General features: G+C 40.9%; 1 protein-coding gene across 9 annotated transcripts in view; it reads right to left on the bottom strand.

The window, feature by feature from the left end:
- Btrc (beta-transducin repeat containing E3 ubiquitin protein ligase) overlaps nucleotides 1–23,469 on the bottom strand; it is a 183,530-nt gene that overhangs the window by 118,980 nt on the left and 41,081 nt on the right. For 5 of the 9 annotated variants that reach the window (XM_037207325.1, XM_037207314.1, XM_037207322.1 and 2 more), the window contains exon 2: nucleotides 14,655–14,696. The exons of the other annotated variants lie outside the window; for them this stretch is intronic. In XM_037207325.1, coding sequence (XP_037063220.1) covers nucleotides 14,655–14,696 — 42 coding nt within the window. The remainder of the gene's footprint in view (nucleotides 1–14,654; nucleotides 14,697–23,469) is intronic. 9 annotated transcript variants of the gene reach the window in all.

Here is a 23,469-nt window from a genome sequence, read left to right as displayed (position 1 = left end):
GCCATTTTTATGGATCAATTTTACATGAAGACATAATACATGTTCTATCCGTCATTTAATAAATACTGCCCTTGATGGAATTGTCAGGCCTGTGATCCCAGCTACAGGAAGCTAATGCAAGAGGATCACACATTCAAGACCTGCCTAATCTATGTAGTGAGTTTAGGCCAGTCTGGGCAACTTAGCAATGCCATATCTAAAGAAAAAAAGGTCAAAGGGGCTGAGGTTACAGCTCAGAGGCAGAGTGCTTCCACAGTGTGTGTGTGTGAGGCCCTAGGTTCTATCCCTAGGACGGAAAAAACGTTTCCAAGTCCAGGTATGGTAACACATGCCAGCAATTCCAATCTGTGGAAAGCTAAGCAAGAACACTGAGGCTGAGGGCAGATGGGGCTCTAAAGAAGAAAAAGGAAGAAGGAAGGAAGGGAGGAAGGAAGAAGGAAGGAAGCAGCAGCAGCAGCAGCAGCTCATAGTTTTCTAATATTTGGGCTGCCCTGGCTTTTTCTCTTTGCAAATTATATTTAAATTTCTAAACTTCTCCCATCCTCCCAACTCTTTTGGTGGGATCAAACCCAGGGCCATGCTAAGATAACACTTTGCCACTGAGCCATATGCCAAACCCTTAACTTTTTAAATAAACAAAAAGGAAGTAGGGGGTGTCAATCCAGCAACTGTAACTACATTCCCATACTTAAATACTTAACTTTTACTAATCCTTAAAGAACTTTAGAATGACACCCTCCTTAAATGACTTTTCTTTGTCATCTCAAAAGCTACAGCATCAGTCAGTAGATGACATCTCATCCTGTGCTAACTTCACCCCGGATGAGTCTCCTGGGCAAAACCCTGAAAAGGCAGACTGCGATGGTCCAGCAAGTAAAAGCGCTCGGTGAGCAAGTCTTCAAAGTCTAAAGATCTGAGTTCCATCCCCAAAGATCATGGCACATGCACACACACGTATGCACAAAACACAGTAAGTAAAAATAAAATTCAAATTTAAAACACTCTTTAAAACTGTAGAAAGTTAAAGACTGCAATATTTTATTTAAACTGAAAATTTTTCTCCAACTACATAGGTTCATCAGCTTTTAAAACACGTACATGGGGGCTGGAGAGATGGTTCTGGGGTTAAGAACACTCACTGCTCTTGCAGAGGACCCAGGTTGGAGTCTCAGCACCATGGATAATGGCTCTAACCTGTCCATAACTCCAGTTCCAGGGGACCCAATATCCTCTTCTGGCCTCTGTTGGCACCAGGGACACAGGTAGGCAAAATGCTCATACACATAAAAAGATACACAATAATCTTTTTTAAATTATGTATATATATGTAGACACACACACACACACACACACACACACACACACACACACACACACACACACCCCTGGAGATGTGGCTCAGCAGTTCAGAGTACTTGCTGCTCTTGCAGGAGCCTGGAGTCTATTTCCCAGCACCCAAATCAGGAAGCTCACAACCACCAGCTCCAGAAGATCCAAATACCACTTTTGGCCTCCACCAATACTCATGTGCCTCCACCCACACTCATGTGCACATACCCCCCCCCACACACACATGCACATTATTTAAAATCCTTTAAAAAATAAAAATTAAGAAGCTATGCAAAATAGAAGGGTGCTAAACAAGTTTCTAGTAAATTAAATATTGAGAGAGAAGACTGAAATGTTGCAACAAAAGGTGTCTGGTGTTTCCAGAATACAGCATCACATGCCATCACGTTCAAAGGCACAAATCCACCCTGAGAACCCGGAGAGCCTTTACTCCTCCCCACACTTGAATGCCTAAAGTAACGCCACAGATTCTCTTCAGTGATGGAGGGCCCTGCAGGCAAAGGGCTGGCCTCAGCATTTACTATATGAAAGCTGAATGACAAAATCTCCTAAACTCAGGTCCCTGTTGGTCAACTTCTAGGAGTAATAGAAGCTATAATAATCAACAATAAAAAGATTGCTGCACTGAGAGTTTATGTATCCTTAAGCCATGGTAAAGAATTCCCTTTCCACTACTATATCAACTAAAAAATTCAGGCCAAGAGAAATGCAGTATTCCATATGCCTTGTAAGGCATTCAGACTCTTAACTTACAAAGTCAACGATCACCTTTTTTAAAAAATTAATTTTTATTTACTTATTTATTGTGAGAGAGAGAGTGAGGGTGTATATGCCATGGTGCACATGTAGAAGGCAGAGGACAACTTAGGAGAATAAATTCTTCCCTTCAACTATGTGGTCCTGAGTCAGGTTGTCAGGCTTCACAGGAAGGGCCTTTGCCTGCTAAACCATATTGCTGGCCAATCCATCAATTAGCACCTTTTAAGGAGCCCTATTTATCAGTTCACCCCAAAAATGAAACTACAATGAAAGATGCGCAAATCAATTGAGCTTATTACACAAAGCTGTAGAAAAACTAAATAAGGGTTATAAAATTAGCAAAATGCACTATTATTAATGACAGGGTTCCAAAATGGCAATTTGATTTCAAAATGTTCTGGTATGAACTAGAGTCTGTAACAACAGTAAATTCATCCACCAATCAAATACTTATTCCTCATGACCAGAGTGGACACGGGGTCTAAGGTTTATCAGACGGACACTATTTTTTTTTTTTTTTTTTTGGTTTTTCCGAGACAGGCTTTCTCTGTGTAGCTTTGCGCCTTTCCTGGGACTCACTTGGTAGTCCAGGCTGGCCTCGAACTCACAGAGATCCGCCTGCCTCTGCCTCCCGAGTGCTGGGATTAAAGGCATGCGCCACCACTGCCCGGCAGACGGAAACTATTTACTAAAAATTCATGCTTCCTTTAATTATTCCATTTAAAGGGTTATCAGTATTGCTATTTTTCCAGGAAAGTAAAGGATTCAGAGACAATATAGTGACTGGGTAGCGATGGCGGAAGTGAGGCCTCAATGTCTGTCTCTCATGGGTTCATCAAATACCTACTCCATCTTATATTCCATTTCATTCTCACCTCAGTGCTCATACGCATGCAGTGGAGCGAGCCCGCGCCCGCATGTGTGCGCGCACAAACACACACACACACATGCACGCATGCACACGCACACTCACACACTCTCAGTGTGAGCACAGTGCTGGGAACTGAAACCAGAGCCTTCTGTATGATAGGCAAACAATCTAAGCAACACCCTAATTTATACTATTTTAGGGAGCTAAATTAACACAAACAATAATTACAAGAAAAAAAGCATAAAAATTAACACTGTGCTGTGTTAGACAACAGGTGCTATTAATGTTTTGTTTTTTCAATATTTAGAAAAGTTCAGACATAAGGGCTGGAGAGATGGCTCAGCAGTTAAGAGGCTGCTCTTCCTGAAGACCTGGGTTCAAATCCTAGCACCCACATGGCAGCTAACAACTGTCTGTAACTCCAAGATCTGACACTCTCACACAGACATACATTCAGGAAAAAAACAATTGCACATATAATAAAAGTAAATAAATTTTACAAAAAGAAAGAGCAAGCTTTAAAAAACAATCCCTAAAATGCTCTCTGCCTCTTACTTACAGTTCAAGATGTAAGCTCTAAGCTGCTGCCCTAGCCACCTGGCCCTGCTGCCTATGCTGCATTATCATGGACTCTAACCTTCTGAAACCATAATTCCTAAATAAATTTTTTTGTTTGTTTGTTTTTCGAGACAGGGTTTCTCTGTGTAGCTTTGCGTCTTTCCTGGAACTCGATTTGTACACCAGGCTGGCCTCGAACTCACAGAGATCTGCCTGCCTCTGCCTCCCAAGCGCTGGGATTAAAGGAGTGCGCCACCACCGCCCGACTCTTACACATTTTTTTCACTCTGACCATGGTAAATATTCAAAAACTGTGTCCTTAATCATCGGAGGACAGTGCAAACTACACACCAGAGAGAAGAAACCATTGCTTATAGAATAGTAATATTACTGACACTATTCACTGTTATTGAGATTAAGTCAACTACAGTGTAAATAAGGCATGTGTTAGATGAAATCTTTTCATAATTCACTAACTTATTCACCTGTATAACCTCTGGTAAAGGACGATTAATCAGTTACCAAAAGGTGAGGGGTACCTAGCAAAGGTAAAGAGATTCTGAACTATAGTATTCTATCTAGTAAACTATACATAAAAATGGCACTTTAATGCTATAAATTTGAGGTAGGTTAGCCTGGGCTAAGAACTTATTTCAAAAAGAAAGCAGGGGAGGCATTTTGAAAGTCACACATAGAATTGCATAATTTATTAAGAAATAGGAAGCCAAAGATAGTTTAGAGGTTCAGGCCCTTCAGACCCTAGAGAAGTAAGGCCCACTCATAAGACTGTTATAATCATCAAACTAATGGCCATGACAGGCTAGAGAGATGGCTCAGAGGTTAACAACTATGATGGGTATTCTTGGCTGTCAACTTGACTACACCAGAATTAACTAAAACCCAGATGGCTGGGCACACCTGAGGGATTTTTTTCTTAATTAAATCATTTGAAGTGGGAAGACCCATTTCTCACCTGGATCTCTGAGGTGGGCAGACACACCTTTAATCTGGGCCACACCTTCTGCTGGCAGTCTAGATAAAGGACAAGGAAGGACGAGGACTGCTCTCTCTCCCTGCTTGCTCTGGCTCTTGATCTCCCTAGCAAGTTCATTCACGCACTGGCATTAGAGGCTACTTCTTCAGGATTTCAGCACACACTGAAGACCAGCCAAGTCATTCAGCTCCATGGACTTCACTTAACTACTGGATTCTTGGACCTTCCATTGGTAGACAGCCATTGTTGGACTAGCTGGCCCAGTCATTCTAATACATACATACATACATACACACACACACACACACACACACACACACACTCACTCACACTCACACACTATATATATATATAAGTTCTGTTCCTCTAGAGAACTCTGACTAATACAAGAACACTTGCTGTTCTTCCTGAGGAATTGGGTTCAATCTCCAGCACACACAAGGTGGCTCACAACCATCAATATCTCCAGTTCCAAGGGATCTTCTGGTGTCCATGGGCACATACATGCATACATACTCACACACATATATAAATAAAAAAAAAAGAACAAAGCAAAAAAAATGCATCATGAATAAAAGATTGATCAAATCACTAAAAAAAAAAAAAATTACGCTGGGCGGTGGTGGCGCACACCTTTAATCCCAGCACTCGGGAGGCAGAGCCAGGCGGATCGATGTGAGTTCGAGGCCAGCCTGGGCTACCAAGTGAGCTCCAGGAAAGGCGTAATACTACGCAGAGAAACCCTGTCTCGGAAAAAGCAAAAAAAAAAAAAAAAAAAAAAATTTTTTTAAAAAAACCCTAAGTGATTAGAAGTGGCAGAGATGGACACTGATTCTAGTTGGGAGAGCAGTCTGATATCATGATTAGGATGTGAAAGTAAACCTCTAGTAGGTGAATGGAAAGAAATGGCATGAAAGCTGGAGTGAAAACCTTTAAAGGGAGCTAGGAAGACAGTGAGTAGGTAAGCATTTGCTATGCAAACGTGAAGAGCTGAGTTCACACCACCGAAGAAAAGGTGGAAATGATAGCACATGGTCTGCAATCCCAGTGCTCTACAGCAGGATAGAAGGTCTGGCACAGCCAACCTCCAACAATGACAGAGGTCCTGTCTCAAACAGGTAGACGATATGTCCAACACCTGAGGTTGGCCTCTGACTCATACAAATGCAACAAGTACACATACCCACACCCACACATCCATGTAATGATTACATATATGTAGGAGTAATTGACTTCTATATAAGAGCAGACACATTTGGTTAAAAGTGCTTTTAAAAATAATATATACTGCTGAGCTGTGGTGGTATACACCTTTAATCCCAGCACTCGGGAGGCAGAGGCAGGCGGATCTCTGGAAGTTCGAGGCCAGCCTGGTCTACAGAATGAGTTCCAGGAAAGGCAAAAAGCTACACAGAGAAACCCTGTCTCGGAAAACAAAACAAAAAAACAGAGTTGAGTTCCAGGATATTCAGGACTACACAGAGAAACCCTGTCTTGAAAAAACAACAACAACAACAACAATAATAATATACTAATTCATTTTCATTCTCACTCCCTCAGGTTAATGTCAGTGTTTTTTACATAATCTTTCAATAAGGTTTCATATATATATATATAAAATACACACACACACACACACACACACACACACCTAAGAATGCCTAGGATTACTAAAACCCTAGTAACAATGAACATATTTCTTCACTAAATCAGAGTCTTAGAATGATGAAGAATAAAACAGAGTAAACACATAACACTCTGAACATCAAATGAAATAGTGTTAACAGATTATCATTGTGAGAAGCAAACTTTAACATGCTCCCCTAATGGCGTCTAGCTCCTGGTATCTGTGCCCTTGTTTAAACCCATTCCCTTGTACGGGTAGGCCCTAGAATCTTGCTTCCTGGGGAGTATGGCAAAGGCAATCAGATGTCATTATCCATGATTAGGTTACATAAAGTTAACTGCCATCTTGCTAAAGAATGAAGTGTCTGCTTGGTTTGCATGATTTAACGAAGCAAGCGGTCATACTGAAGAGGATCATGTGGCAAGGAATGAAGGATGGCCTTCAGTCACAATCAGATAAGAATTGAGGCTCTCAGTCCAATAGCTCTTGAAAAAAAGAATTCTGACAACTACTTTGAAAGCCTGGAAGTCAGTCTTCCTCCATCAAGACTTCAAATGAGACAACATCCCTGACCAACACTTTGTCCTTGTGAGAGCTCTTGAAGCAGAGAACCCAGGTCATCTGTACCCAGACTTGTTACTCCAAAAGTCAAAGATAATAAAGGTATCCTATTAATGTTATAGGCAGTAAGCTTGATTGTGGCAAACATTTCACAATGACTGTGGGTATGAAAACATGTTGTATATGTTAAATACATATCACTTTAATTGACCAACTATAACAGAATGAAAAAAAAAAAAAAAACCAGAATGGAGAAAATCGGTATATATTTGAAAAGAGACAGATGTAAGAAAATTTTAGAAGAGGCCTGAATCTAAGCCAAGGCACAGCATAATCTCAATATAAGGGTCAGCACTTTCGAAATACAGGAGCTGAGGAAGACTTAAGAATAATTAAGGGGGCTGGAGAGATGGCTCAGAGGTTAACAGCACTGACTGCTCTTCCAGAGGTCCTGAGTTCAATTTCCAGAAACCACATGGTGGCTCACAACCATCTGTAATGAGATCTGGCACCCTCTTCTGTATACATAACAAACAAACAAATAAAAGAATAATTAAGGGCCCAGTGAGAAGGCTCAACAAATAAAAAGGTACCTGCTACTAAGCCTGATAACCTGAGTTCAACCCCCAGGATCCACATAGAAGAAAGAGAACTGACTTCCAAAAATTGTCCTTTGATTTCCACGTACATCACACACATGTGCACACACACTAAATAAATATAACTTAAAACAGACAAGCAAAATGAAAAGCCAGGTAATGGTGGCACACACCTTTAATCCCAGCACTTGGGAGGCAGAGGCAGGTGGATCTCTGTGAATTTAAGGCAAGCTTGGTTGACAGAGCTAGTTCCAGGACAGCCAGGGCTACACAGAGAAAACACTGTCTTGAAAAACAAAAAGAAAAACAAAACAAAACAAGACAAAAAACCAAAACAAAACAAAAAAAACAAGAATAAGAATAATTCCAGCCAGGCGTTGGTGGCACATGCCTTTAATCCCAGCACTGGGAGGCAGAGGCAGGTGAATCTCTGTGAGTTCAAGGCCAGCCTGGGCTACAGAGTGAGTTTTAGGACAGGATCCAAAGCTACACAGAGAAACCCTGTCTCAAAAAAAAAAAAAAATTCATACACAGCAATCACTTTTTCTATGCCTCCACAAACTGCTATTATAAGTTCAGATCAGCTTCTACCATTTATCCTGTGTTGTGAAATATCTAAATAAGAACTTCTATTTGTTTGTTTGAGGCTCTGGCTGTCCTCAACACACTATGTAGACCAGACTAGCCTCCAATTTACAAAGATCTGCCTCCCAAGTGCTGGGATTAAAGGCATGCACGCCCCTCCCCAGTATTACATGAGATTAGAATATGAAAGTTTTTCCTTTAATGTGAAGATGTTTTCTCAGGGACATCTTCATCTTTTCAAGCATCAGGATTGCTTTCCTCACTTATGTTGATAAAATTCCCCTTTCCCAGCTCCCCATGGCTACACATCTAGATACTTTGATATCATGGTACTGTCTGCTCTGTCTTCTTTACCCTCTTTACCTTTCATTCAAACTTCAGTTACTATTTTTGTTACTCTGTTTTATCTTTGTTCTTCAATTTTCAATTCTAATTATCAGTATTTACAAAATATAACAGTGGGAAGAGACCAACACACCTAAATACTTTGTACATAAACGTAGCAACAGGTGAGCAGCCACTAATTACTAGTAGATTTTGGAGACATGACTGACCATGGCACATGTTTTCTGACAGTTACCATGGACTAGAGAATTGGCAAAAGACATCTGTATAATGTATACCATGCTAACTGATCAAACCATGCTATTGGGAGGGCTGGTATTACTTAAATTGTGGTAAATGAAATTTCTGTACATTGGAGCTGTGTAAAATGAGAACTTACAAAACATATTAAATTTATTTTTTTTGCTTTGGGATTTTTCCGTTTTGTTGAGACAGTGTCTCATATAACCCAGGCTGGCTTGGAACTATGTAAGACAGGAGACTGTCCTGCCTCAAATGCTGGAATTATAGCTAAGAGCCATCTCACATGGCTATTATGTGTAAATAAACAGAAACTCTAAGACAGGCAACAGGACATCAGCTTTTACCATGGTATCAACCACCACAGCCAAGAAAACTGGATACAATATGTGAGGAAAATAGTTTAAGATAATGCACAATGACAGATGAATGAGGTAGTCCATAAAACGGTATTAATCTTCTAGAGGGAGGGGTAGTTTCCATCAGTGACATAAAAATGGGAACCCAGAGCATAATGGGACTACACACTTGAAACCCAGAGCAGAATTTATACAGGACAGAAAGATTAGATTAGAAGTAAGTAATGTGTGTCTTGAAGGAGAAACCTTCACATAACTCAACCTGGAACTCACCTCCTCTTTAGTCTCCAGTATGAAGCTCTTTTTGCACATGGCAAAACCACAAGAGGGGGCAAACGGATGGGCGGTGGTGGTGCACACCTGTAATCCCAGCACTCGGGAGGCAGAGGCAGGTGGATCTCTGTGAGTTCAAGGCCAGACTGAGCTACAGAGCAAGTCCAGGACAGGCTCCAAAGCTACAGAGAAACCCTGTCTCGAAAAACAAAAAACAAAAACAAACAAACAAAAAAACAAAACAAAGAGGAGGCAAACGACCACAGAGAAACGAGCACCACAACCAGAAATCACAAAAATCCGGGGAATGCCTCTTCTGTTCTGACCAGCCAGACTGCAGAAACCTAAACGAGACACTACAAAAGTGACAGCCCCAGAACCCAAGTCATTTATATCGATATACTCTACCAGAATAAAGGCTACTCGAAAGCTATCCTAATAAATAAATCTTAAGAATCCATGAAAACAGCATAAAGCTGATCTGCAAAACTAGCCAAAATGAGTTCAACAATTTTTCTCTCTCTCTCTTTCTTTCTTTGTCTCCCTCCCTCCCTCCTCCTCTCTCTCCTCTCTCTCTCTCTCTCTCTCTCCTCTCTCTCCTCTCTCTCTCTCTCTCTCTCTCTCTCTCTCTCTCTCTCTCTATCTATCTATCTATCTATCTATCTATCTATCTATCTATCTCTCTCAAGACAGTTACTCTGTGTAGCCCCAGCTGTTCTGGAACTCACACTGGAGATCAGGTTGTCCTCCAACTCAGAGATCTGCCTACCTCTGCCTCACCAGTGAGGAAATTAAAGACATGTGCCACCACTGCCCAGCTGAGGGCAACAATTCCTAAAATGAAAAAAAAAAATACAGAAGTTGGGTAATAGAACATTCAGTGTCTAGAACTAAATTAAGATGGGCACTGTAGCACAAAGCTGCAATCCCAGCACTCAGGAAGCTAAAAACAGTTTGGAATACAGCAAGACCAAGACCCATCCTGTCTCAAAGCAAAATGAAAGTTTCCAAAAGAAAATAATATCTGAAAAGGTAATTTCACAAGATAGGATTTTTCCTACAGTTTAAACATTGTAGAAAAAAAAGTGAAAATATAAAAATATGAAAAAATTACATAGCATGATGCACCAAGAGAAAAAGACTAAGAAAACAAAAACAAACAAACCAACAGACAAAAAACAGGCTGGAGAAATATATGAAGTGTGCCCGAAATGTAAATACGCCACTACATGTTTTAAAAAATTCTCATCCAAAAACTTCTTTAAAAAGTAAACAGCTAAGCCGGGCAGTGGTGGCACATGCCTTTAATCCCAGCACTTGGAGGCAGAGCCAGGCAGATCTCTGTGAGTTCGAGGCCAGCCTGGGCTACCAAGTGAGTTCCAGGAAAGGCGCAAAGCTACACAGAGAAACCCTGTCTCGAAAAAACAAAAACAAACAAAAAAAAGTAAACAGCTTGGGCTGGGGAGATGGCAAGCCTGAGGACCTGAGTTTGGATTCCCAGCACCCACATAAAAGCCAGGTGTGGTAGAACTCACTTGTAACCCAAAACTGGGGAAAAGGCGGAAGGTGGGTAGAGATATATGATCCCAGGGGCTTGCAGGCCAGGCAGCCTAGCCAAAATGGTATGCTCCATGGTCAATGAAAGATCCTATCAACAAAACAAAACAAAAACCACACAGGTGGAAGCTAGAGAGGGGGCATCCCAGATAAGAGCTCTTCCAGAGAACCTGGATTCAAATGCCAACACCCACATGGTAGCTTCCAACCGTCTGTAACTCCAGTCCCAGAGGACACAGCACTTGCTTATGGTATCTGCTATCATCAGGGATGGATGTGGTGTACAAACATACGTGCAGACAAAACTCCCATGCATATAAACAAATGAATGAATGAACGAACGATTAAAAATGAGGTGCACACATACATTCACACACACAACTTAAAATAATACAAATAGCCTGGCAGTAGTGGCGCACACCTTTAGTCCCAGCACTTGGGAGACAGGCAGATCTCAGTGAGTTGGAGACCAGCCTGGGCTACAGGGTGAGTTCCAGGACAGCCAGAGCTGTTACACATAGAAACCCTGTCTCGAAAGAAAAGGAGAGGTGGGGGGAGAGAAAGAGAGAGACAGAGAGACAGAGTCACACAGACAGACAGACAGACAGACAGACACACACACACACAGAAGGATAGAGAGGGAGGGGAAGGGAGAGAGGGAGAAAGAAAACAGTATTACAAAAGTAAATAATTAAAATGCAGAGCAACAGAGGAAGGCGTGTGACACTGACATCTACACATGGACATGCATGCATACACACACATATACATCCATGTGCAAAACACATACACAAAGCATGCATACACATAAAATAAGCAATTTAAGCAAAAATAATGAACTCCAGTGTTCATAACACATAAAAGTAAAATATGAAAAAAATACACAGAAAATAGAAATACCAAGTGTGAAAAGGAATTTTTTAAGAGACTATACTATGGTAAATCGAGGCACATATGTTTTGCAATGTATGTATTTAATAAGAGTCTGTTACCTAGAATTTATAAAGAGTTTTTTGAGAGATGGATAACTCAGTCAGTAAAGTGCTTATGCAAGCATGAGGCCCTGAGCTTGATCCTCAACATCCATGTCAAAAGCCGAACATGGTGGTGTGTACTTACAATACCAGGGCTGAAGACAGGCAGAGCCCTTGGCTCACTGGCCAGCCAGCCTATGGTGTGCTCCTGGCTAACCAATAAGAGATCTTGTCTCAAAGAATGAGGTGAATAGCTCTTGAAAAATGCTACCTGAGGCTGACCTCTAGACTCTACACACGTGCATACACAAAGGTCTTTTGTGCTGGAGAAGTAGCAAAATCAAAACTTGTCTTGCATGCGTAAAGCTCTGAGCTCAATTTCCAGTGCAAAAATAAAAACTAAAAGAGGAGGAGGAAGTCAAACAAGAGTTCTTAGGACATGCACTCTGGAGGCTGAGGCAGAAGACTGCCTGAGTCCAGAGACTTGATAACTTATAATAACAATAACAACAAAAGCCAAGTAACCCTTTTTTTTTGGGGGGGGGAGCTGAGGACCGAACCCAGGGCCTTGTGCTTGCTAGGCAAGCATTCTACCACTGAGCTAAATCCCCAACCCCATAACCCACTTTTAAAATAGACAAAAAACAAAACACACACAAAAACAAAACCTTGTGGAATTTCTCTACAGTAGTTCTCAGCCTGTGGGTCACGACCCCATTGGGGATCAAACAACTCTTTCCCAGGGGTCACATACCAAATATCCTGCATATCAGATGTTTACATTATGATTCAAAACAGTAGCAAAATTACAGTTAAGAAGTAGCAATGAAAATAACTTTATGGTCAGGGAGTCAGTACAACATGAGGAACTGTATTAAAGGGTCGCAGCATTAGGAAGGATGAGAACCAGAGCTCTATAAGAATATGCAAATGATAACAAGGGGGTGAAAAAATTGTCCAACATTAGGAAAATGAAAAATCAGAACATATACTTCACACCCAAGTAGGATGGCAATTGAAAAAAGCACTGGAGTCAACCAGATACTTCAGGAGAGGGCATGCCAAGATACCCAGATGTGCTGGAGCCTCAGTGTCAACGTACAAAACAATCCTGGGACAGAAAATAATGCTTGAAAGGATGGGGGAAAAAGGACAGGAACTCTTAATATGTTGCTGGTGGAGATAGAAAATAGTTCGGAAGTTGTGGGAAAAGTTTGACAAATCTCAAAAGGGTAAATATAGAATTATCATATGATCATTGTAGTAACTCTGCTTACTCATTTATATATATATATATATATATATATATATATATATATGAATTGAAAATAAGCACTCAATCAAATACATGTACACATATGTTCACAGCAGTATTCTTCCAAACAGTCAAAAAGGTGCAAATGGCCTAAATATTTCCAATAATTGACTGAATAAAAAATTGTACTCTATGTTAACTAAAACATTTAGCCATAAAACAAACTATTACTATATATGCTATATATATAGCATGCTATAACATGGATGAATCCAAAAAATATTGTGTTAAGTAAAAGAAGCCAGAACTAAAATATGAAATATCCAGAACAGGAAACACATATAGACAGAATATAGATTGGCAACTGTTGGAGGAAGAAATAGAAACTATATAACAGATAATAAGTTTTACATGGCATAATGGAAATATTCTGGAATTAGAGATCGTGAATACATAATTTTAACTGCATGATTAACACTTTTAAATGCATATTACAGAATGTAGAAGTGGACACATATGGCTCACACACTCAGGAAGCTGAGGCAGAAGGATAGAAAGCTAGCCTGGGCTATACAGCAAGACTTTGGATTAAAAAAAAAAGTATATTTTAACCTCTAAAGGAACCATTAAAAACATTCCTACTATGCCAACAGAAGAAACATAATACTAAAATTAATTAATCCGCCAGGCGGTGGTGGCGCACGCCTTTAATCCGAGCACTCGGGGAGGCAGAGCCAGGTGGATCTTTGTGAGTTTGAGGCCAGCCTGGTCTACAGAGCGAGATCCAGGGAAGGCACAAAGCTACACAGAGAAACCCTGTCTCGGAAAAAAAAAAAAAATTAATTAATTAATCCAAAGGCAAGTTTAAAAACAGATGAGACAAACAGCAAACTGGATGGTTTAAACATAGTCAAGTCGGTATCTGTATCTAGGTGTGTGGTGTGTTTGCACATACACACCACACACTACACAACACTAGTCCCTTGTGGCTATTGTGCATTTGGATGATGGTGTAGTCTAAATACAGTTGTTTAATACCCACTTTTTAAAATGTAAAACAGATTATCAACTTTACACTGAATGCATGCTGAAATGGTAAAGTATACTGGGTCAAAATAATTATAAAAATGTGAATTGCTTTTTTTCACATCTTTGAAATTGCTTCAACATTTAAAAGTATTTCAATTTCCCTAATAACAGAACTTACAACTGATAAACAAAATGGGGGCCACAGCTCAGTGATAGAATGCTTTTCTACCATGTGTGAGGAGGCTCAGAAATCAGTATCATGCACAAGTCAAAGGGGAGGGAAGGAGAACATACAATTCCGGAACCACAGTGTGAGATTTTAACACGTATCCTTCAGGTACTTGAAAAAATTAGCACAAAGAAATGAAGAATGCAGTAAATGACCTGATCTGGTGACCTGACCTCAGGCACTGGACCCATCAAGTACAGCGCACATACTCTCCTGAAGCACTCTAGTTACCATGACAGACCTTACACTGGAGCATGGTTTTAGTAAAGACTGAAGCTGCCAAGTGTACTGCTGGCCAGCATAATTATCGATGAGAAGGTAACTAACGAGGGTCCCAGTTCCATGCGTGACACAGTAAGCACTCTTCTCCTGTATCTATCTCCCACTAAAGTCAGCTAACACAAATGACCAGAGCACATGGAGCAGCTATTGGAGAAAGTGGGTGGGGAAGGGGACCTTAGCATAGTACTGAACCAACAATGAATTTACCTTTTTATTATTCCTCCAATATCCACCAGCCGGAACTGCAGCCTGAAACCCAAAAGTGAGCATCAGTGTAGGTACAGGGCTCCAGAAAAAGCCTAATTCTAGTTCAAGTTCTGTAGGGTATCCTGAGAGAATGAAAAATCTCATTTTTTCTTTAAATTCTCTACATTATCTCTAAGCAATCCCATGATAAAGGTCACCGAAGAAACAATGACCCACAGGAACCCAAAACTCTGAAATAAAGAGGCCTTCTTCTTTGACCAGCAGGGAGAGTCAAAGCCTCACTGCTCTCCACCACCCCAACCCCTGCCCCTCCTTCCTTTAGTCATTTACTCCCAGATGCATTAACATTTTTAGGCTTAAATAAAGCCCTGCCTTTCTAGATGCAGAACTGAAATAAGTAGCCCTAAGAAACCAGATAGTACTGACACTTGGACTGCGGGAGACACCAGGAAAGCAATCCTTCAGTGTTCACCCCAAGCTGCATATGGGTGGATATATAACACAGACCACCAGCCAGGTACCAGGGTGGCCACGAGTATCATGCAGAGTAGATCTCAGTGCTGCTTGCAGAGGCTTTCTTGAGCTGGGATAAAATGGTGAACCCACAAATCACAATCCTCTTGTCATAGCCTCCTCAAGCACCACTATGGGCATCAGAAAATATAACCATTTTTAATGAGATTAGAATAAAATCCAGGGCCCTGTAATATTAAAAATGCCAATGACAGCCGGGTGGTGGTGGTGGCGGCGGCGGCGGCGGCGGCGGTGGCAGCAGCAGCAGCGCACGCCTTTAATCCCAGTACTTGTGAGGCAGAGGTAAGCAACTCTTTTGAGTTTGAGGCCAACCTGGTCTACAAATCAAGTTCTAGGACAGCCAAGGGTATACAGAGAAAACCTGTCTCAAAAAACCAAAAACCAACCAACCAACCAAACAAACAAACAGAAAACAAAAAAGTGCCAACGACAACTCAAATTTGTATACCAAAAAGGCAAAACTTTCAGCTTATCAGCCAAAGCCAAAATGACAGGTGCTGGAATTGTGAAAACATTAATATAGATAGAATGAAAATGCTCCAATAACTAAGGGTAAACACTCTTGAAATAAAAAGTACTAGCAAAGAAACAATAAAGAAGCAAATGGAAATGTTAGAATTAAAAATAAGTAGAACTTTAAAACTCATTGTATGAACTCAATAGCAGCAGAATAAAGAGTACAAACCAATATCCTTTATGAACATATAAGCAACATCCTCAACAAAATACTGACAAAATCGAGCAACATACAGGAAGGACTATAAACCATGCCCAAGTGAGATCTATCCTAGATATGGAAAAATCACTGTCTTGGGAGCTAAAGAGAATTGATACCTGGCTTTACTCCTTATTGGACCTGACTGTACATCTTCCCTTTAGTTCATGAACTATGTCTGTATCCTTTAAAAGAGTTGCCCATCCTTATTTAAAGGGGGAATTAGGCAGCTTGACATTTGAAACCAGAAGCAACTGATAATGACACATGATTCCAAAGAGCTTATAATCTAATTAAAACCATGAAATTTTAAAGTTTAGCTACGATTTAACATTTTAAAAGTGTTCTTGCCGGGCGGTGGTGGCGCACGCCTTTAATCCCAGCACTCGGGAGGCAGAGCCAGGCGGATCTCTGTGAGTTCGAGGCCAGCCTGGGCTACCAAGTGAGCTCCAGGAAAGGCGCAAAGCTACACAGAGAAACCCTGTCTCGAAAAACCAAAAAAAAAAAAAAAAAAAAAAAAAGTGTTCTACAGGTTTTTTTTTTTTAATGATTTATTTATTTTTCAGTGTATGTGTTTTGCCTGAATGTATGTCTGTACACCAGATGAGTGCTTGGTATGTAAGTAGGGCAGGGAGGGCACTGGATCCCTGAACTAGAGTTACAGATGGTTGTGAGCAGCTATATGGGTGTTGGGAACTAAGCTCAGGTCCTCTGCAAGAGCAGCCAGTGCTCTTAACCTCTGAGTCATCTCTCCAGTCTCCACATCTTTTTGTTTGTTTGTTTTTTGAAACAGGGTCTCTATTATGTTGTTCTAGCTATCCTGTAACTTGCTGTATCAACCAAGCTGGCCTTAAACACACACAGACCAGCTGCGTCTGCTTCCAGAATGCTGGTGTTAAGGGTGTGCACCTCCACACCTGGTCAGCCCCCACATCTTAACATCTATAAACATTTAGAAATCACTGGACAACGCCATGTGGGCAGTGCACACCTGACTACAGTACTTTGGAAAGGAAAAGGATTACTGCAGATTCAAGGCCAGAACAGGTTACAAAAGAAAAGGTGAAAAGAAAGATAATGCTGCACAGTTAAGATTAAAATGTTGCTAGCTTGATATGGCCATAAAGCCACCTGCTCTTATTATAACCTTGGGGAGCCTTGCTCACTGTAGTACACATGGATTATTGGACAACTGACAAAAAAATTTTTTTTTTTTTTTTTGGACAGGGTCTCATGTATCCAAGGTTGGCCTGGAAGTCACTATATAGCCAATGAAGACCTTAAACTCCTGTAATCTTCCTGCCCACACCTCCCCAGTTTTGGAAAATCTCATAGCAAACTTAGCCAAGATCTAACTTATGTTAATACAAATGAAAGAAAAGTAAAACACAAGTATTTGGCAATTAAGAAAATTAGAAATTAGAATCAAAAAATTGTTTTCTTATTTCATTCTTATGTCTTTGCAGTGGCTTTTAAGATCTTTTGTTTTCTGTACTAAAGCAGAACAGTGAAAATGCTTTTATAGAACGTTGGGAAAAAGCTATGTATTAATTTGCTTTGGGTCATTCTAGTCTCTCTGGTAAAGTCATAATTAGGAAGGCCTTTTTAGGGCTGCGTTCTAGTCTCACAGGTGCAAAGCTACTCCATATCTGGAAAATCTAAATTCATATGCGAGGGGGCCATGTTTTTAAAGCATATTATTTACACAATTCACTGGAATGGCTCCTCTGGAAGCTGGGTGGCTCTCTTATGCAATTATGTACTTAGGAACCCTCCTCTGCACAACCGTGAAAATTCAAGTAAGAATAATTTACTGGTTATGCACAGTTATTAGAATTTTAAAGCATTTGTTTGTTCAAAATTCTGGTTTACCAGACAGTTATATTTGACCAATTGTGTCCTTAATCAACAATAATGAACAATGGTTTAGAAGGTACCCAGGCTTGAACTGCAATGTCCTAAAGGAGCATCGGGAGTTGCTTCCCTCCCTCCTGTTAGAGGATCTCCCTCCCTTTCTACCCAACAAGCTTTGTGGTGAAATTACCAACTGGGATTCTAAACATCTGTAGTAGAATACTGACTTCAATTACAGATGCAAAGCTTTATCGGTAAGGAACTGTGAGGAACATGTTAACAGTGAAGAAGCTGGGGAGCATAGAAATTAAGACTGTCGAATTTTGAAAGAATAAAATAAGAACTATTTTCAAAAAATAGCTAAAATATTAAACATTAGCAGGCAACAGGACACAGTAGCACTATCTAGAGACTGAATGTTTCTGATACCAAAAAGTAATTTGGGGGCTGGGAATGTAGGTCAGTTGGAAGAGTGTTTGCCTAGTATGCACAAAGCCTAGGTTCAATTCCCAGCACCACATAAACTGTGCACAGTGATATACACCTGTACACCTGTAATCCAAAAACACAGAGAGGGGGAGGAGGATCAGAAGCTCAAGGTCCTTTTCTATTACATGGTAAGTTCCAGGCCAGCCTGGTACACATCAGATTTTTTTTTAAAGTTATTCTGCTGGCCGACCCTTTAGTCCTAGCACTCAGGAGGCAGAGACAGATGGGCAGATTTCTGTGAAAGTGAGGCTAGCATAGACTACATAGAGAGTTCTAGGTCAAAGCTACACAGTGAGAGCCATCCTCCCCCACCCCTTTTGTACACGCACGCATGCACGCGTACAGATGCAACACACACTTTTTTTTTAAATAATAAAAGTAAATCAATATTTTAAAAAGGCAGTTCATATAAATATTTAGCTGTAATTTAGTGGTTTTTTTTTTTATTTTTTATTTTTTTTATGCCGAATGCTGTTTATTGAAGGAGGGAGGAGGTCTTAAATACAGGCTTACAGCACAATGGGAGAACCCCAGAGGGCAGAAGTTGCTACAGATGTTTTACAATCTTGCATCTAAGCTGTTAACGCCCATTATGCAGGATACACAGACAAGGAAGGAACTTCCCATAAGCATTCAGGAGGGTGGAACCCAGCAAGGAATTAACATAGGGAGGATATCAAGGTCAAGGTCAGCAAATAAGGCAACAGTTACCCAAAATGGGGGAGGGGGCAGGGCCCTACAGGTCCCCCTTTTACTAAAAACTGAGCTTCTAATTTAGGTTGCACGGGAAGTCAGCAACCTTACTTATCATGGAGACACCTGCCCAGGCCACACAGGCACTCTGTCTTAGGTTGGTAAGTGCCCCTGGTGAGCGCCCCCCAGGCAATACCCGTCTCTGAATACTCATTATCATACAGGCTCAATCGTGACAACACACACTTTTTAAGAGACATGTATGGAAAAATAAGCTTGATGAACATTATGGACAGAGGCAGGCAGTATTTTTCCTATAAGAGAACAAAAAGTCTATTTATTTACACTTTCTTTGCCATGCTTTGGATTTCTGTATTTTTGTTTTGTTTTTTGTTCGTTTGTTTTTCAAGACAGGGTTTCTCTGTGTAGTTTTGGTGCTTGTCCTGGATCTCGCTCTGTAGACCAGGCTGGCCTCGAACTCACAGAGATCCGCCGCCTGGCTCTGTGTTGGGATTAAAGGTGTGTGCCGCGGCGGCGGCGCTGCCGCCACCACCACCACCACCACCACCACCACCACCACCACCACCACCACCACCTGGCTTGGATTCCTGTTTTTTAAGTGCTCATTTTCTTATTCATAGGAAACCTGAAATTACCTCAGATTAGGTTTTACAAACTCAATTGCCTATACCTGTACTAAGGTTTTGTTTAATAACCACAAAAGATTATTTGGCCACATTGGAATTTCACTGTGTTAAATTCAAGTTTAAAAAGTCAAGTAAAGGTCAAGAAAGCTACTTTTGCTGTTGTATCAATGACCACAGACTCACAGTTGAGAAAGAGGGACATAGAAGACTTTTATGGCACCCCCTACTCCCCCACCCAAAAAAGGAACAGCCTAGACAGAAAGACATTGAAAAGAAATCTTAAAAACTGTGATAAGAATGCTGACATTTAGCTCTCCACTGAGGGCTTCTGGTGGGGGTGCGGATGGGAAAGGACTCAGTTTTCTTTTAGGGGGCTGGCTACTGGGAGTTTGACCATGCTCCAGTATTTGGGTAACACAATTTGTACTTTTTTCCCCTTCTTTTCCTCCTCTTCCTCTTTCCTTCGATGGGGTGGTTCACAACGGTGAGGGGTAGACCTGGGAGGACTGGGAAGTGAGTGTGATCTGGGTGCGATCCTATTGCAATAAGCTCCAAAGAACTATCCAAATTCTTTTATTACCCTAGGATTTATTGCATTAAATATTATTGTAAATAAGTAGGCCATCCGCTGAAGCTTTTAGTAATGCAGAGTTGGCCTATATGCACGCTTCCAAAGGCCACAGTGCTCATTAGGAAGATTAGGCTATATGCATTTCTGAGAGATGGAAGACAGGGAAGGAATGAAAAGAAAAGAGAGCCAGGCGGCAGCGCATGCCTTTAATCCCAGCACTAGGGAGGCAGAGGCAGGCGGATCTCTGTGAGTTCGAGGCCAGCCTGGTATACAGAGCGAGATCCAGGACAGGCACCAAAACTACACAGAAAACCCTGTCTCAAAAAAGAAAGAAAGAGAGAAGAGAAGAGGGGAGGGAGGGAAGGGGAGGGGAGGGGAGGGGAGGGGAGGGAGGGGAGGGGAGGGAGGGAGAAGAGAGGAGAGAAGAGAAGAGAAGAGAAGGCAAGACTGGGTTGAAACTGTGGGAAGAAACAGAAGAGGCAGCTATCTTCCATCGTAGTGAAGGCTTTGCCACTTTCCCACTGATGGGCTTCTCTATTTGTTCAGAGACGTTGCCATGACCCCACAAAGGCTGGCCCCATGATAATAAACCACATACTGAGGCACTACCACATCAGACTCTTTTATCTCCCCCATCAAAGGCAGCACAAGGAGCCCCGTAAGAGCCTTTCCGAAGAACAGGTCAAATCCCTGAGTGCACTTATGAGCAACTCCTCCACAGATGAGCTGGGAAGCTCACAAGGAACTTGTCTGCAGGTCTCCTTTAAGGAGGATGTCTGCTCGTGAAAGGATCACCTGGTACCAAACAGTATTTCAATGACTGCAAACCAAGTCTCCTGCCTCTCTCGGGTACTCCTTAACTTTTGTAGAATAGATAAAAATAAAAAAAAAATAAAATAAAAAAAAAATTACCTGCTCATTATGAAGAAAATAAATGGCTACATAAATAAAGACAACCATATTGCACCTGATTTTCTGGGTACCACAGAGAAAAGAAACTCATTTTCAGCAGTGTTTACTCCACTATTTGCAAATAGCTGACTGATTGGCAGCTACAATATATGAAATAAATAACTATTTCAAAGACCAAGTGTCATGTTCCCTGGTAAGTAACAAATATGAACATTATATACCCTCCCCATCCAGGGTGTGGAATTTAGCAAGAGAATAGATTTATTGGTTCTCTGATTGCTTGATGTGTTGTGAGGACATTTTCTGTGATGCTGTGGTTATTACTGAGGTTAGATAAGAAAATCTCCTCTCTCTCAGGACATTAATATTAAGAGTTACATATTCACAAGAAGGATACAAAATGAGTATTTCTGAAGCAAGTGAAATGTGACAAGAAAGTGTGAAATGGAGAGTGAGTATACCTAATAATCTTTCTTCAAGGAAGATAGAGAACACAAACTTCCAGCTCAGTTTATCATAAGCCAAGATGCAAACTAATACATCTGAAGTACACACCTTGATATCACTCACTATCAGAAAAACAATTTAAAAACCTGCATCAAGGGAGGACCCTAGGATGACTGTGGCTTATAATAAGTTTTGGTTTTGTCCAATCACTGGGCATGCTTTAGTGAAACATTTCACTATTAGGGTAAGAATTTGTACCGTATCAAGCTGATGAAAGGATATGCTGGCTGTACTTTCAGGAGGGGAGGCTAAAATCTTTTTAATTATGGATTAGCCTATAGAAAAATGTCTGCCATAAATCAAACAGTGAAGGGGAAGATGAATAGGAATCTCACTTACACATGAAGATAGGTTTCTTCTGTATTCCAGAATCTAATCAATATTTATATGTATAATTCAGCTATCATTTGGCTTAAAAGGACTTATTGGGAAATGTTGTCATTTTTACTATTTTCTACAGAGAAAATATTTTCCAGTTTCAAATAACTCTGGACTTCGGAATTATAACCTGTTTTTATGTTCAAAAAAAAAGAAATTTAAGTGGAAAATGCTAAGGGACCACTGAACTCGATGGTGTATTTACGTATCTATATCTGTATAAAATAATGAATATATATGTTTGTTTAAAAAAAAGAGGACCATGCCGGGCGGTGGTGGCGCACGACTTTAATCCCAGCACTCGGGAGGCAGAGCCAGGCGGATCTCTGTGAGTTCGAGGCCAGCCTGGGCTACCAAGTGAGTCCCAGGAAAGGTGCAAAGCTACACAGAGAAACCCTGTCTTGAAAAACCAAAAAAACAAAAACAAAAAAAAAAAAAAAAAAGAGGACCAGTGGGATGACTAAGTAGCAGAAAGGCCAGGCCTGATGGCCCCCCAAGTTGAACTCTGACGCCCACAAGGTGTAAGAAGAGAAGTAACTCCCCCAGGTTCTCTGTCCCACTGTGACACAAACACGTTCCCCCGACAAACACTCCCACAAAATAAATAAGTAAATATGAAAAAAACCTGCATCAGATGTTAATATGAAATATTTTTTATTTTATTTTATTTTACAATATAATTTAGTTCTACATATCGGCCATGGATTCCCTTGTTCTCCCCCCTCCCACCTCCAATATGAAATATTCTTACAGGTTTATAAACAGCTTTAAAAGCTTCTCTTCCAATGCACACCCAACAGCTCTCTGACTGGACTTAAGACCTGCCCAAAAGAGAGAAATCATGCCTAATCCTGGAAGCCTAGTCACCTCCCCGACACCAGTGAAGTCATGGATCTTGGAGGAGTATCAATCAACCAGTACCACTTCACTAAACCACCATAATCCCTAACTATATTCTAAATATCTGTCTTTATAGTCCTCACCCTTGCCAAGGAAAGTTCTCTTTGCAACAGATAGAGACCATTAACAGAAAACTACAACTCATCAAATACAGAGTTGAGGAGTCCAGTCCCAACCGACACATCTAAATGGAACTCCTGCAACTTCGGTTCAGGCATCACTAAGGAAGAGCTAGCAAAAAGACTGAAGAGCCAGAGGAACAGGAGTAACCTCTGAAGCTATAGTTATCCATGCAGTCTCACCAAAATGGCTGTGTATACATAACCTGACAAGGAAAATACCAAAAGACATACTAACATGGATAGGGAAAGCTCAAAAGGCCTCAACCCTACAGAAAGAACTTACGGGGAACTGAGGAATGCTGAGATCAGGAGAAACAGTCTTCCCCAGGGAAGAGAACAGCAACTGTTTAACCAATACCAAATGGTCAGCCCTGAAAACATACATGAACAGGATGTATTTATGTACTTAGGAATACACACACACACACACACACACACACACACAAACACACACACACACACACACACACACTCATACACACATGTAATAATT

The sequence above is a fragment of the Peromyscus leucopus genome, chromosome 1 (genome assembly GCF_004664715.2).
Source record: "Peromyscus leucopus breed LL Stock chromosome 1, UCI_PerLeu_2.1, whole genome shotgun sequence".
Taxonomy (NCBI): Eukaryota; Metazoa; Chordata; class Mammalia; order Rodentia; family Cricetidae; genus Peromyscus; species Peromyscus leucopus.
This window is presented reverse-complemented; position numbering and strand designations above follow the sequence as displayed.